At 37.2% G+C, this 15,523-nt stretch overlaps 1 protein-coding gene across 2 annotated transcripts in view; it reads left to right on the top strand.

The window, feature by feature from the left end:
• The window catches only part of LOC131228600 (plant intracellular Ras-group-related LRR protein 7), a 73,475-nt gene extending 60,031 nt beyond the window's left edge, over positions 1 to 13,444 (top strand). Inside the window, exons 8-11 of one of the 2 annotated variants that reach the window (XR_009163017.1) lie at positions 11,249 to 11,335; positions 11,738 to 11,879; positions 12,398 to 12,530; positions 13,198 to 13,444. Coding sequence is in view for 1 of the 2 variants with exons in the window: in XM_058224366.1 (XP_058080349.1) it covers positions 11,249 to 11,335; positions 11,738 to 11,848 (198 nt within the window). In the remaining variant the exon portion in view is untranslated. The remainder of the gene's footprint in view (positions 1 to 11,248; positions 11,336 to 11,737; positions 11,880 to 12,397; positions 12,531 to 13,197) is intronic. The other variant, XM_058224366.1, reaches the window with a different exon arrangement.
• The last annotated feature ends 2,079 nt before the right edge of the window (positions 13,445 to 15,523 follow it).

Genomic DNA, 15,523 nt, shown 5'->3' with positions numbered 1-15,523 from the left:
AAGTCTGTGTGACCTTATGAACAGGTTGGATGGAAAATAAGCATCATGGTGGGCCCTAGGAAGGTTTCAATGTAGACATCATTGTCCCCATTGCTTTTTGTGGTGTGGTCCACTTCAGCTTCGGGTCTACCTGATTTTTAGGTTCATGCCCTAAAATGGTCTGGAAAAATGGATATAACTCATACATCATGTTGGGCCCACAAAACTTTGCCACATCAACATAGTACCAATGTCTATGTTGTGTTCTATACTATATAAGCCGAGTTTGTTTGAATCGTGGTATTGTGTGGATGAACATCAAGCTAAATACAACACTGATATATCAATCTTGTCTGTCTGATAGATGGCCTTAAAAGTACAGTAAGTAGAAAAGAAAAGGTCAACTGCATGCCCTTATTAGCTAAATTCATGGCTATATATATATATATATATATATGTATGTATGTATGTATGTATGTATGTATATTTGTGATGGGTGTGATTTTGACAATCTTGATCCATCCCTACCATGTGGACAGCGGATGTTAGTTCAAAAAGGACGTTGATGCAATTACCAACGTTCACGTGGACTGCACCTATCTTCATGCAAAGATGTTCATGTGAACCCCACCTATCCTCATGCAATGACTTTCATGCAATTTATAGTATTGTCATTTGGCAAAGGTAAAACCATGAGAAGGGGTCAAACATTAATATTTGTGCTCAACCAAGGGTAAAACTGACTTTTTTGTAGTTAATGGCTCCATCTATCAAGTATCCGTTAGTGTAAGCGGCTGGAAGACACATATGAAATAAGTAGGCGGGTTTTGGGAGACTGTTTAAAAGCAAGAGGTTTTTGGTCTATAGCTGAGAAGGCATGTAGCTACATCCTTTATCTGCAAGAAAGGAGGAAAATTAATAAGAAAATATTCAAGAAATATATCAAATTTGAAGTAAGAAAATTTAAGATTACTAGAGAGAGAGAGAGAGAGAGAGAGAGAGAGAGAGAGAGAGAGAGATGTTCACTTAACTCTTTTCCTTAATTGTTGCTTCACGGGCTTTTCAATTGAAGTCCTTGATCTTCCAAGCTTGATATCTTTTTAGGCGGTCACCATCATCAAACTCATCAAATCAATGGTTTGGATCATCAAACATGACAATGGGTTGAACGGCTATACAACTTATCCTACAAAGCGTTGGGAATATATTGTAGCAAACTTGAAGGACGAATAATACCGTGTTTGCCATAACGGGGCTCACTAATGCAATCCAGCTTTCGAGTGAATGTGAATTTGATTCTCAAATTGCTAGAGTAGATGAGTAAACACGCCACACAAGTATTTGAATAGAGGGATAAAAAAATTACTCATATAAAGATCTTGCACTAGTTACAAGTAAAATAAAAATTCACCAAACTTAGAAACAGTGTTATTAAGCACATCATAGAATCTTTATTAAATCTTTAATTGGGATTTCCAAACGATGAGATTGGTTCTAGATCAATCAAATATATCTGAAATTGGAACTCAAGTAGCAAGGACTATATGCACAAATATTTTTCGAAATAGTAAATGACCTGATCATAAGGATGCATAATAAGTTTTCTTTGATAGGGTGCCAAATCTGTAGTTTGACAAAAATGTTTCAATCATATAGTAAAAGAGTTCATATAATTTATAAGTCGCACAATATAAGTACTGGTGATTTAAGTATTGGTAATGGTATTGATGCATGTATCACACCTTTAGCATATGGAAACGTATTGGTATCGCATGAGGAAATATCTCATGTATCACAAAATTGCATCACTATTTTTAGGAAACATTGGGAAATTGATCGAATTAAAACGATATTATTACACACTTAGAAGATCACAAGTCACATGTACACATAATACGTTTCCTTTGTATAGGGTCCTAAATAATGTGTTGTTTGATAGAAATGATGTAGTTATATCTGATATTAGTTCTTATCATTTATACATCATAGAAGACGTATGAAAACACAATCACTACCTTAAAAAACCAAAAGAACTAAAAATATACCTTTGTCGTCATTACACTTGTGTGGTTGAGCCTTAGACCCACTTGTGCTAGTGTTCTCAATATCGATACTATCGGTCGATATTATCGGTACCGCGCTCTAGTGATATAAAACCCTTAGGAAGATAACTAAGAAAAAAAAATAATCATGGAATACTTGGTATCAATTGATATATCTCACAATATCACTAAATATTGTTCGATATCGCTAAATATCGTGTGATATCGATGAAATTATCACTTTTATCGGGATTTTTTCAGGATATTTCGCTATACAACACCTACCCGGTCACGACTGGGATGTTGGGAGACTCGGGATAGTGTAAATAACCAAAACAATTGGGAAAAAAGAGAGGCAAACTTTCAACAAGGTGGATTTGATACTTGTAGAAGAGATTGCCCTGATCGGAAGCTTCATTTGGTGGGGCCATTCAAATCGAAGCGTTGCACCGTTCGTAGGTGAGTGCAAACAGAATTTCCGAGTTTGTCTTGAGCTAACCCAATCGAAACGCAAGTGATTTCAGTATCGTGCTCAGAAAAAATCCAAAGAAATCCCGAGATTTAGGAGGCATTTGGGGTTTTAGGGTTCTAGCCTTCCAAAATCCTCTTTGGCTTTCAATATAAGCTTCTGAGCCCATTTTATGGGCGTGGATCGAGTTAGCTCGAGATGAACTATCCTATCAGGGGTTTTGTAGGGTCCACCATGATTTATGTGTTTTATCTACACTGTCCATCCATTTTGATAGGTCATTTTAGGGCATGATCCCAAAAAGTAGGGAGATATAAGGCTCAAGTGGACCACACCACAGGAAGTCGTGGTGGCAATGATGTCCACCATTGGCGCTTTCCTAGGGTCCACCATGATGTGGATTTTCCATCCAATCTGTTTATAAGGTCTGACAGACCTGTATGAAGGGAAAACATAAATATTAGCTTGATCCAAAACTTCTACAGTCCCCAATTTTTTTAATGGTCGCCATTCAATGACCACTGTTTCATGTGGTGTGGTCCACCTTTTATTTGGATTTGCCTCATTTTTTGACCCATTCCCTAAAATGATTTGTCAAAATGAGTTGACGGTGTGGATACACCGTATCACAACAAGGTGGCCTCACGGTCAGGGTCCCACCCAATTCACTAGTTGGCCCAACGATGTGGGTTTAGGGATGCAGATTGCGTACGTAAGTAAACTCTTTGGGGCGCACCTTGATATATCTACTATATATCCACGCCGTCCATATGTTTGGACTGCTTATTTTATAGCATGGTCCCAAAAAATGAAGCATATACATGTTTCAAGTGGACCACACTACAAGAAACAGTGTTCGTTGATCTCCCACCATTAAAAACTTCCTAAGGTCCACCATAATGGTTATTGACCATCCAACCTGTTGATAAGTTCACACAGACTTGGATGAAAGGGAAAAAACAATATTAGCTTGATCAAAAAATTTTGTGGCCCAGAAAAGGTTTTTCATGGTCAATAACCATTGTTTTGTGTGGAGCGGCCATGACCACTTGAAATTTGCATCTGCCTTATTTTTGGGACAAACCCCTAAAACTATGTGGCAAAACAGATGGACAACGTGGATATACCGTGCATGCATCAAGGTGGGCTCTATTGTCAAGGTCCCACCCATTTCGCTGGTTCTGTGTCGCATGAGACCCGGACGCGTATTTCTTGCCAAACCTTTCGCAGGAAGTTCAAGCGCTGGGATGCTAGGTGGGGCCCACCATGATGTTTGTGAGAAATTCACTCCGTCCATCCGTTTTCCAGATCATTTTAGGAAATGAGGTAAAAAATAAAGTGGATCCAAAACTCAAGGCATCCATATGAGAGGGAAAACTAGGGAAAGATTTGCCTACCGTTGAAACCTTCCTGGGCTCCACCTTGATATCATCCAAACTACTTATAAGGTCATTCCTACTGGGATGAAGTGAAGACACAAAAAGCTTAGCCTGATACAAAATTTTTGTGGCCATACAAATGTTTCAATAGTGGTCACTTAATCCCCACTATTTCCTCTCGTATGGCTGCCTTGAGTTTTGGATCCACCTGATTTTTGACCTCATATCCTAAAATATCAGGAAAAACGGATGGACGGAGTGGATTTCTCACATACATAACGGTGGGCCCCACCTAACATCCCTAGGAACTTAATGTGAGTGGCTTTAGCAGGAAATCCATGTCCGTGAGACCCCGACCTCACCCAAGACAGTGCGGTGCGGCCCTTACTATGTGGTTACTGTGGGGCCCACCTTGATGTATGTATTATGTATCCATGCTGTCCATCCATTTTTCCATATCGTTTTAGGGCATTATTCCAAAAATGAAGTAGATTTAATTATTAGGTGGACTATAAGAATAAGTGGTTATTGACCGTTAATGGGGTACAAAAGTTTTGGATCAAGCTGATAATTTTTTCCCTTCATCTAGGCTCATGTGACCTAATCAAGAAATTGAATGGTAAATAAACACTACGGAAACATTAAGGTGCGCCTGAAGAAGTTTTTAATGGTAGGACAGTCAATCACCACTGTTTCTTATGGTGTGGTCCACCTGATAATTGGATCTGCTTCATTTTTGAGATAATGCCCTAAAATGATTTGGAAAAATAGATGGACAGCATGGATACATATTACACACATTTATAAATATTATGCATCATATTTGAATATAGTTGTATTAGTTTAATCAGATAACGTATAGCTTAGGACCCTATACAAATGAAACCTATTATGTGCACTTCTTTTTTGAAATTTTTTTAATTTAGAAATGTGTATTAAGGTAATTTTTAATAATCCCTGAAGCTTTATTGAAAAATTCAGTCATTTTCACAATGTTTCCCAAAAAATGCGATAAATTACGAGATACAAACGATATAATCCCGTGCAATAACCGATACGTATTTGTATCCCAAGGTTGTAATACATTGCGTGATACCAATATTTCGAACATTGCCTAGCACTAAGTGGCGGCTCAAAGTCATCATCTCTAGCCCCTAGGGGTGGCCATAGTATTTCTTGTCTGAGAATCGTCAATTCTTTGCCTATGAGAGAGAGAGAGAGAGAGAGAGAGAGAGAGAGAGAGAGAGAGAGACCCATAATATGACCATAATATGTTTATTATATAAATCCTAAAAACAAAAGGTACGGCAGAGGAGCACCCAAATAATATACTCTCACCCAAACATAGTGACAAGTTGTGTTCTCAGCAATTTCTCCGCCTGGAAATTTCTCAAGAGATTTTCAAGTCATGAGGTTTTTCTTGGGATATTATTGGAAAAATCTCATCAAAAATAGAAATATTTATTGTTAATTCATCATCATTATCATTATCTAAGCCTCGTCCTAATTAATTGTGGTCAACAGAAGGGACCGAAGGGTGCAACACAAGAGGTCACCCATCATAGTACTACTATGATGGTCAACCATGATAGTACTATCTGCGGAGTTCTCATTTGTAGGGCTGTCAATGGTCCAGGTTCGAATCGGGGCCAAGGTTAGTCCAAGCCGGTCTCGCATAGGGCTGAAGAACAAGCCTGTGACGGGCCAAAATGGATAGGCCTGAGCCCAACCCTGTAAGTTAATAACTGGTCCAACCCGAGTTTTGTCGTAGCCCTTAGAATTGGAATAGTCATAGAGGAAAATGATAATTGCTATTAAGAAGGGGAAATGCTCCAATGCTCTCAGAGCATTATAAGTTATAGTGTTCCTAGTTGCTTTGGGACATGTAGGCAATCCAATCCATTGATCTAGACTATTCATTGGAATTGGAGCTCATTTGATGGGCTAGCATGCAAATATCATGCTGATTTGAGAAATGCTATCCATTTGATCAATGCATTTAATGTGGACAGTCTAGACCATTTACAAAAAAATGAACCCAATCAAGAATTTAATCCATCTATTTATTAGGACCCTTCATGGATTGCTTATCATTCAAAAGAATCACTTTTGCCAGGTAGCCTAACCATCCCATCCATGCATTGGAAAAGGATGGCTATAGTAAAAACACCAAATGAAGGACATATTAGATCATCCAATCAGTGCGATTTCTCCATGCTAGCCCATGAAATGTATCATGAACTTAATGTACAATTATGATTAATTAATTGGACTGTTCAAGTAAACCAATGCAATTAGGAGCACTCAACATTCCAAATTTCGGCAATATTATTGATAGTCTCATCGATATTATTGGTATCACCATGTTAGCGATATTGAAACAACTGGAAGCATAAAAATTTTCAAATATTGTCACTATTTTTTTTTATTATATTGGCTATACTTGGCGATATTATTGATATTAGTGATACTTTGAGAAGAATCCCTCATAAAAGTTTCCTAGTATCAGTGATACCATTGATAATATTCCCGATACTAGGAACCTCATTCTTTGGCTCATGCCCTAAAATAATCTCTCCAAATGGATGAACGATGTGGATACAACACATACATCATGGTGGGGCCCACAGTTAGGGTCCCACCCACATTGTTGCTCCATCTGTGCAGTTTGGGTGGATGCCTGGATCACTAGTTTCGCGCGGATTGGGTGGATCCCTGGTGGTTCCATGTGGAGCCCACTGTGATGTATGTGCCTTACATCCACACTGTCCATCCATTTTGAACGATAATTTTAGGGCATGATCCTAAAAATGAAGCGGATCCAAATTGTATGTGGATCATAACACAGGAAACAGTAATGATTGAATCCCCATCAATAAAACTTCATGGGGTCTACCAGAATGTTTATTTGCCATCCAACCTGTTGGTAAGGTCACAAAGACCTGGATGAATGGTGTGGATACAACACATACATTGTGGTGAGGCCCACAATCAGGGTCTCACCCACAACGCTATTCCATCCCGCATGGATTAGGTAGCACCCTAACCAGGGTGTACGTGGATTGGGATGGGGATTTCTTGCGAAAGCCTTTGGCAGGAAGTTCTTGCGCTAGGATGCTAGGTGGGGCCCATTGTGATGTTTGTGAGAAATCCACTCCGTTCATCCGTTTTGAGAGCTCATTTTAGGACATGCGACCAAAATTGAGGTAGATCCAAAACACAAGTGGACTGCATGAGAGGGAAAATTGGGGAAATGATTTCTTACTATTAAATCCTTCCTGGACTCCACTTTGATGTTTATATGCCATCTAAATCGTTTATAAGGTCATTCCCACTAGGACGAAGTGAAAGTACAAAAAAATTTAGCATGATACAAAACTTTTAGGGCCACATGAATGTTTCAAAGGTGGTCACTGAATCCCCACTGTTTCCTCTCGTGCGGATCGCTCGAGTTTTGGATCCACTTCATTTTTGGTCGCATGTCCTAAAATGAGCTCTCAAAATGGATGAACGGGGTGGATTTCTCACAAACATTACAGTGGGATCTGCCCATCATCCCAATACAAAAACTCCCTGAATCCGCGGGACCCTATCGACACTGCCTATAGCGAGGTGGTTGGACAGTGCTTTGTTGGCCACACCATGATGTATGTGTTATATCCATGCCATTAATTAATTTTTTCAGATTATTTTAGTGCATGATCCGAAAAATGAGGCAAATCCAAATCTCAAGTGGACCACACAATGAAAACTATTGTGATTGAATGCCCACCATTAAAAACTTCCTAGGGCCCACTATAATGTGTATTTGCCATCCAACCTGTTGATAAGGTCACAAAGGCTTGGATGAAGTGAAAACATGAATATCAACTTCATTTAAACGTTTTGTGGCCCCTAAAAAGTTTTTAATGGTGATCGTTAAATCACCAAACTTTTTATGTGGTGTGGTCCACCTTAGATTTAGATCTACCTCATTTTGGGCTTGTTCCCTAAAATGAGTTGGCAAAATGGATGGACAGTGTGGATAAAACACATACATCATGGTGGAGCCTACAAAGCACCATTCAGTAGCGAGTTGCTACTTGCATTCACATTCCTTTACATGGGGAGACGTGGGAAGTTTATCAATCCAGTCACATTATTGATGGATATATATTACAATTTCTTCTTCTTCTTCTTCTTCTTCTTTTTTTTTTGTTTTTTTGTTTTTTTTTTCATACATGTCTTGATACATTTATAAATATTATGCATTCAATTTGAATATAATTGCATTAGTTTAGTTAGTCAACACAGCTTAGGTCCCTTTATGAAGGAAACCTATTATGTGCACTTTTTTTAGATGTTATGATTTAAAAGTATTTATTAAGCTCTTTTTTAACAATCCCTTAAGTTTTATTGAAAAATTCAACAAATTTCCCAATGTTTCGCAATGTTTCCCAAAAAGTGCGATAAATTATTTGATACAAACAATGTATCCCGTGTGATAGCGGATACATATCTGTATCCCAAGGGTGCGATACATAGCGCAATACCGATATTTCAAACATTGCATTTAAGTGAAAAATGAGGAAATTGGTAAAATCCTAAATTTTCCATTTTTATATTAGGAAGTGAACGTTCTTCATTGTTATGTAATGAGGAAATTTTATATATTAATTTGTATTGGCCAATCTATTGATTAGCTACAATTTATGGTGGTGTGTGTGTGTGTGTGTGTGTGTGTGTGTGTGTGTGTGTGTGTGTGTGTGTGTGTGTGTGTGTATATTTACAACACATGGTTGCCCCTATAAAATGGAAACTTATCATGTGTAGTTGTTTTGTACAAATTTTGATTTCTACATGTGTAAACATGTCTTTTAACATCTCCAGAAGTTTCAATGAAAAATTTCACATTTTTTCCAATGTTTCTCTCAGATAGGCTTATTTTTCTGACTATTAGCGTTATCGATGTGTGTTTTTATATGCCTGGTTATCGATATATCTAACGATACTGATACTGTGAACACTAGGAGCACTGGAGAATTTCCCAATAATAAGTTGTTTAATTTAAATTGTCTATTAAATATTAAAAAAATACATTGAAAAAAAGATCGGTGGAACTTTTCAATATACCCTTGAAAACCATAAACGGGCCGAGCTGAACTTAGGCTAGGCTAATGGGCGTTTATACATAGCTCAAGCTCGACTTGATTAATAAATGGGCTTCAGTTTTAGGCCTGAGTTGGGCCCTTGGTGCAAGCATGTCAGCCCAAATCCAGCGCGAAGTGGGCCAACCCCAATGGGCTAGCCCGGCCCATTGACAGCCCTACTCATCTGATATAAATTATAAATAAATTTAAAACTAGGATAAATATTTATGAACAAAATTTTAAGTTTTTTACTAATTTTCAAGTTAATACAACAATAATATTAGGATAAGATCGTGATTAAAACGTGATACTTTAAAATCTACTGAGATTTTGAAAATCTTGCGATAATATCATTTAAATAGTGTCGCGGTATTTTCAAAATCTTTATGATATTTGTCACACCGCACCCAAATAATAATATCCCATTTTTGAATGTATAAAACAGAAGTGTATACACTTGCACTCTCTCTCTCTCTCTCTCTCTCTCTCTCTCTCTCTCTCTCAAGTTACAAAACTAGAACAAAAGGTGAATAATTATTCTTCTAAAAGCATTAACTGAAGGGAACTTCAATTTAGATAACAATTTCAAGCCATGGTCTATATGTATGGCCTTTATGTCCCATATGAACCTTGATACAATCTGAAACAAGCTTTTAGAATAAAGCCCATCCTACAATCCTTTTGGCCTATGTTTGTTGCCAAATTTAATTCAAATTCACTTGTAATAAAAGAAGATTACAAACTAATCATGGAAAGCTAAGAAAAAGAGTCCAAAGAGAGGTCCAAAAAACTATTAAATAGGGTGTATACACAACCATGTTGCCTAAGCGCTGTGCAATTTATACAAAACCCTAAAATTCTGTTATGATGTGGCATGGTTTTAAAAATCATCCAATATAACTTAGCATTGTTCTTGTCGTGTTGTTATTCCATCAATTAGTAAAGAAAGCTGGGCATTTGGAAATAAAGAAAGTTGCTTTTCTATCTATTCCTTTTCTTGAGAAAAAGTTGAAAAGTACATTGTTCATCAATGCTCATTTTTGTTGGATGACTAACATGATACCTGTCCACCACCCCCCTCACCACATGGGCCCCATAAGTGTTTTTAGTATCATTATAGACGCATGTATCGCACCACCCTTGGGATACTGAAACATATTGGGTATCGCATTGGAAATGTCTCATGTATGTCTTAATGTATTGTTGTTTTTGGGAAACATTGGAGAATTGCTCAAAATTTACAATGAAACTCCAGGTGACATTAAAAAAAGACCTTGTTACACACTTTGAACTCAAAAGATCACAAAAAAGGACATATAATAAGTTTTCTTTGTATAGGGTCCTAAGCTATGTGTTTCCTGACAGAAGTGATGCAACTATATTCAAAACCAGTTTATATAATTTATAAATCATAGAAGACATGTATGAAAATACAACCAATACATTTAAAAGCCACATCTGTCTTCCAATGTATAGTGTATTTATTTTTTTTTAAATTTTTTGAATACTTTTACAATTAAAAATAATAATTTATGTTTGAAAGTAAATAAATGAGCATGGCTAATGTTGAGATTGGCATACACATAAATACATAAATATAAGGCATCAATAACATTTGGTCAATGTGTGTGTGTGTGTGTGTGTGTGTGTGTGTGTGTATCGATATTTTAATTTAAAAATATATTTTTAATAAAAAATATATTTTAAAAAAAATCAAAAAAGTTCCATTAGTCTATAAATCAGCCTCCAAGCACCCTCAAATGATTTTTTATTTTATTTTATTTTATTTTATTTTATTTTATTTTTTTAAAGATGAATTATATTAAAAACCCAAAAAAGAGAAGAAACTCAGAGAAAAGAAGTAAAACAGAAGGAAAGAAAGCAGAAAGAAAAGAAACTGAGCCATGGAGTTATTCATTTTGGCAGTTATGGCATAAGTTTGATGCTAGCTGCCATCCTGACACAACCCTCCTTTTCCGGGCTGGGGACCAGCAATGAGAGCATAAAGAACTCCCACAGGCACATCGTAATAGTCTATTACATTGGTTGATTACAATCAAGCGCTGTCTAATAGTCTATTACATAGGTTGATTACAATCAACAAGTTGGGGAAGGAAAATTTTTGTTTTGCTAACATATAATGTAGTTTTGGTTAGCATAATATTACTAATGCATTTATAGTTTTGAAATCTTGACATTCATTCCTGACATAAGAAATCATCTATGTAATTGTGCAATTTTGTTGGACAGATTCCTCATAATTTACTGAGAGACTGCAAAGCCCTGCAGAATGTCTCTCTTCATGGCAATCCCATTTCAATGGATCAGTTCCAACAGGTAACTAATCATCCCGCCCTTGTGAATTCTATGCAACAATTAGACTCTCTTCTCAGAAAAAATGGTGTTGCACACCTGTGAAGCACATAATATATATATATATATATATATATATATAAATAAAATTTACACCTTATATATAAATATAATTTACATATAATCATATGCTTTTTACGTTCTGGTATTTTACAGTAACATATCTAAGAATTATTTTGTAGCATGTTGGCACAGACATATCTTTTATGGGCTGGTACAGACATATCAGGATGTTGGGTTTCATGCATTTGTCAGTGTTGGAATTGTACTCTGGAGTGTTTGGAATGTTTGTCAAATCATTGGTTTTCTTTATCAATGTTATATATTTCTTCATACTTCTACATGTTTTACTCATTTGTTGTGTAGATGGATGGATTCCAAGAGTTTGAAGCCCGGAGGAAAAAGAAGTTTGACAAGCAGATTGATTCAAATGTGATGATTGGCTCAACTGGTCTTGATGAGGGAGTTGATTTGTGACAGTTCCCCTCCGACACTCATACTCTTTACGGTATGTTCTCTACTTGGTTCTCCATGAGGTGTTTTTTTTTTTTTTTTTTAATTTAGTTATTTTCATTTTTATCTCTGAGTTCATAAAGCCTATGATACCATCTGATATTTTTTAAGTTCCAAGGTCTTATTGAATCTTTGAGTACTCAATTTGGTTTCATGATCTCCAGAGCCGAATGTATGGGTGTTTTGGGTTTTCTAACAAAATTTTAAACTCCAATCTCCAAAATGCTCAGCACCATTATACCGAAAATATGCAAAATATGCTTACCTCTTTTCGTTACAGTTTTGCATGTGCCTATGTGCATTTATCCATCCAGGCTTGCTATGTAAGAAAGGATACTCTACTTCTTATGAACGTTTTTATGGTTGACACATATTGGACGCACATTGGATGCATATTCAACATATTCAACCAAACCTTTATGTTTCTTTTTCTTTTTAGGGATTATACATGTTATATTTGTATAGTTTAATTGCATTCCCATTATAATGGATAACTTGTGTGGGAAATGTTAGTGTCAGGAGCTTCTTAAGGAACCTTCTGTTGAAACTCCATGATCAGCCCTTCCCCATTGAGGCTGTGATTCAAGCTGTTCATCTGATGGGCCCCACCTTGGATTGGTGATGGTCCTAAAGTTTCTCTTGTCAAGTAAGCTTGACCATGCTATTGGAAGACTTTCTTTTGCCATTGTATGTGCATCACTGCTTGCTCCTATTTATTATCCATAAATTTGCAGGTCAATTGATGATTGGTGCAAATTTTGACCCATGAACAATTGATGGAGCAATTTGTGGTGGATCCTGCATATGAATGGTTCGGATCATGGTTACATCATGTGGCAGAGTGCGCACATGCACAAACACTTTTGTCCATGAAAGAATGTGCCATTGGACATTGTCATAGGAGAGATTCCTTTGTTTGCACTGGGATACAGGAGTGTGTATAAAACTCTGAGTCTCTTGCTTTTGGGCCGGAATTATCTGCACCCTACCTAAGAGTGGGTTCCCATCTATTTGATTCCTATGTACATTTGAGAATTTGGTTCCTGCACGTGAAACTTGGGAACACATTCTCGTGTTGCCATGTGTACACTATTTTCTTTATCATAAAAGTGCATTTAGGACCACAATCCTGACAAGCTGTAATTGAGGAAAACTCAGGAATGAGATGTTTCTTGGTCTTGAATTCAGGCTTGTTGCATGGTGAGAGTGGGCAGTTGGTTCATAATTTTGTCAAACAACGAGGTTTTACATAAAACCATTGGTTTACATTAATTTTCACAGCAACATGTTTTCACCATCTTTTGTGTCTGCAGTGTGCTTGAGGAAGCTTGGCAGTGGAAAAGAATAAGAAAAGAAAAGAAAAACAAAAACAGGAGGCCTTCTTGAATTTGGGGGTGGTATATTTTGTGTATTCATGTTTTTTTTTTTTCATCTTCTCTCGCACTGTTCAATATTTACAATCATGCATATTATATCCAGTATTCATGTATTTTGTTTCAAATACAGAATAAAATTATTCACACAAAGTTAAAGACTGTTATAAATGGTTGTTTCCTGTTCTTGTCTGTCGTAAGGATGAATGTATATGCATGGACATTTTTGTAGTTACATTGCATGAATCTTTCCAATTTTTTAGTTGTGTCATTAGCATGCTTTCAAATGGAGGAATGCTAACACTGGCATTGGTATGGTAGTCCAGACTGTTGATATCCATCGCAAACGCAAGATACAATCCTTCACCTGAAAACAAGGACTGTCAACTCGAGGTGAGCTAGAACCCATAATCAACAGTCGAAACTGACTAATTGGATTGTAATTGCCCAAGATACAATCCTTCACCTGAAAACAAGGACTGTCAACTCGAGGTGAGCTAGAACCCATAATCAACAGTCGAAACTGACTAATTGGATTGTAGTTGCCCAATCACAATGAATTTTGGCCTTAGCACATCCCTGTGATGACCAACCAGATCACCAATGCTGATCTCCTTAAATGTCTGTGCAATGTTTCAAAAGCCAGATCAAACCGGACTAGCGTATAACCTATGGCCTCCTACTAAAAAAGCGGCCTTCCCACTTTAGCAAAGCTTTCTTGTTACGCAAGGCCTGCTCATTCAACTAGGTATTTCTTAGTGTGGAGTCCATGTATTAACTCTTTTCTTACGGAGATTTGGGTTTAGAGTTAGAGATCCAAACTCGTACTATTAAGTCTTCGTAGGAGCCTCCAGCGGGAGTATTCATTGCTAGTTCTTGTGTAGGACTGGTGAGGAGTTTGAGATCCAAACTCGGTAAGACCTTGTGCAGGCAACTGACGAGTGTGCATGTGTGTAGATTCTTGTGTAGGATGTCAAGGTTAATGGTGAACCTGTTTAAAACCGTATGTGATGGTGAAATCTGGTACACTTGAGTTTGAATGCGACAGTCGAGAGTGGAGTAGGCAAGTAGCTGAATCACCATAAATCGTGTGCAATGTATTGAATGTGATTGTATATGCTTATGCTCATGTTGAATCTTTATGAATGCCTTGTTAAAATGCAGTTTACATGTTTGTATCATTGCTTACATGGATTCTATTGTCTCATTCTATAGACTTATTCATATCGTTATATCTTGATTAGTCTATTAGTCATACACATCTCAGAATTTGCGTTAGTGGTTTATTAAGCCTTATATTAGAAATTTAAAACGGTCCTATTCACACCTCCTCCAAGACTTAGCCATAGCTTCCGGCTCCTGTCATAGCAGCTGGACTGCAATTTCACTATATGGCATTCACACTGCAACAAAATGGCATGATAGAGAGGAGATATCATATTCTTAGAAAGGAGTGGCAATGGGCCAGGATTGGGCGGTTCAGGTTAGGCCCGACCGCAGCCCCACTCTTGAGAGCCAAGGCCTGTGACCAGCATGTTCCTAGCACAGTAGGTCCAAGGTTGAACCTGAAAAAATTAGTTTTGCCTAGCCTTGACCTGACCCGATTTGGTCCGGCTTAGAAATTGATAAAATCCCTATTTCCCACTTAAATGTTCTTAATATATATATATATCCATCGACAAGTCGGCTACACATGCACATAGAAATAATCATTTTAGAGGAACGAAACCAACAATTGACATTCAAGATGGATGGATTGCCAAACAAGGGATTGGAATGACATGCTCATGGGGTATAACGCACGTAAATTAAATTCAAGTCCGATCAGGCTGGGCTGGTCTTAGTTGGGCTAAACTATCTTAAGCCCAAGCCCGTCCCAAAAAATGATTGCCCCAGCATGCATATGAGGCCCAAGCTCAACCTAAAGCCGGGTCAGGTTGCCCACTATCATCCCTTATTCTTAGATGTGGTGAAAGCTATTATGTTCCATGAAAACAATTAAGCATTTTCTAGACAAATGAACTACTAATAGCACTTTATAGTTTGAGTCGAGTAGTTTCCACACTAGTTATGAAGGCTTCATAGAAGATACATAAGATACCTATGTATGAAGAACTCAAAAAAATGGATTGAGTTTATTTCCATGATATAACATTTGTGACAGACAAATATCCACAAGGAAGAAAAGGCCCAAAAACATGGTTGAGTTTATGAGATGTTACATATTTAAGATAGTGGACGGTATATAATCCAATTACGAGGATTT

This window comes from Magnolia sinica, chromosome 16 (assembly GCF_029962835.1).
Source record: "Magnolia sinica isolate HGM2019 chromosome 16, MsV1, whole genome shotgun sequence".
Taxonomy (NCBI): domain Eukaryota; kingdom Viridiplantae; phylum Streptophyta; class Magnoliopsida; order Magnoliales; family Magnoliaceae; genus Magnolia; species Magnolia sinica.
Note: the sequence above shows the minus strand (reverse complement) of the source record. Positions and strands in the feature narration are given on the sequence as shown.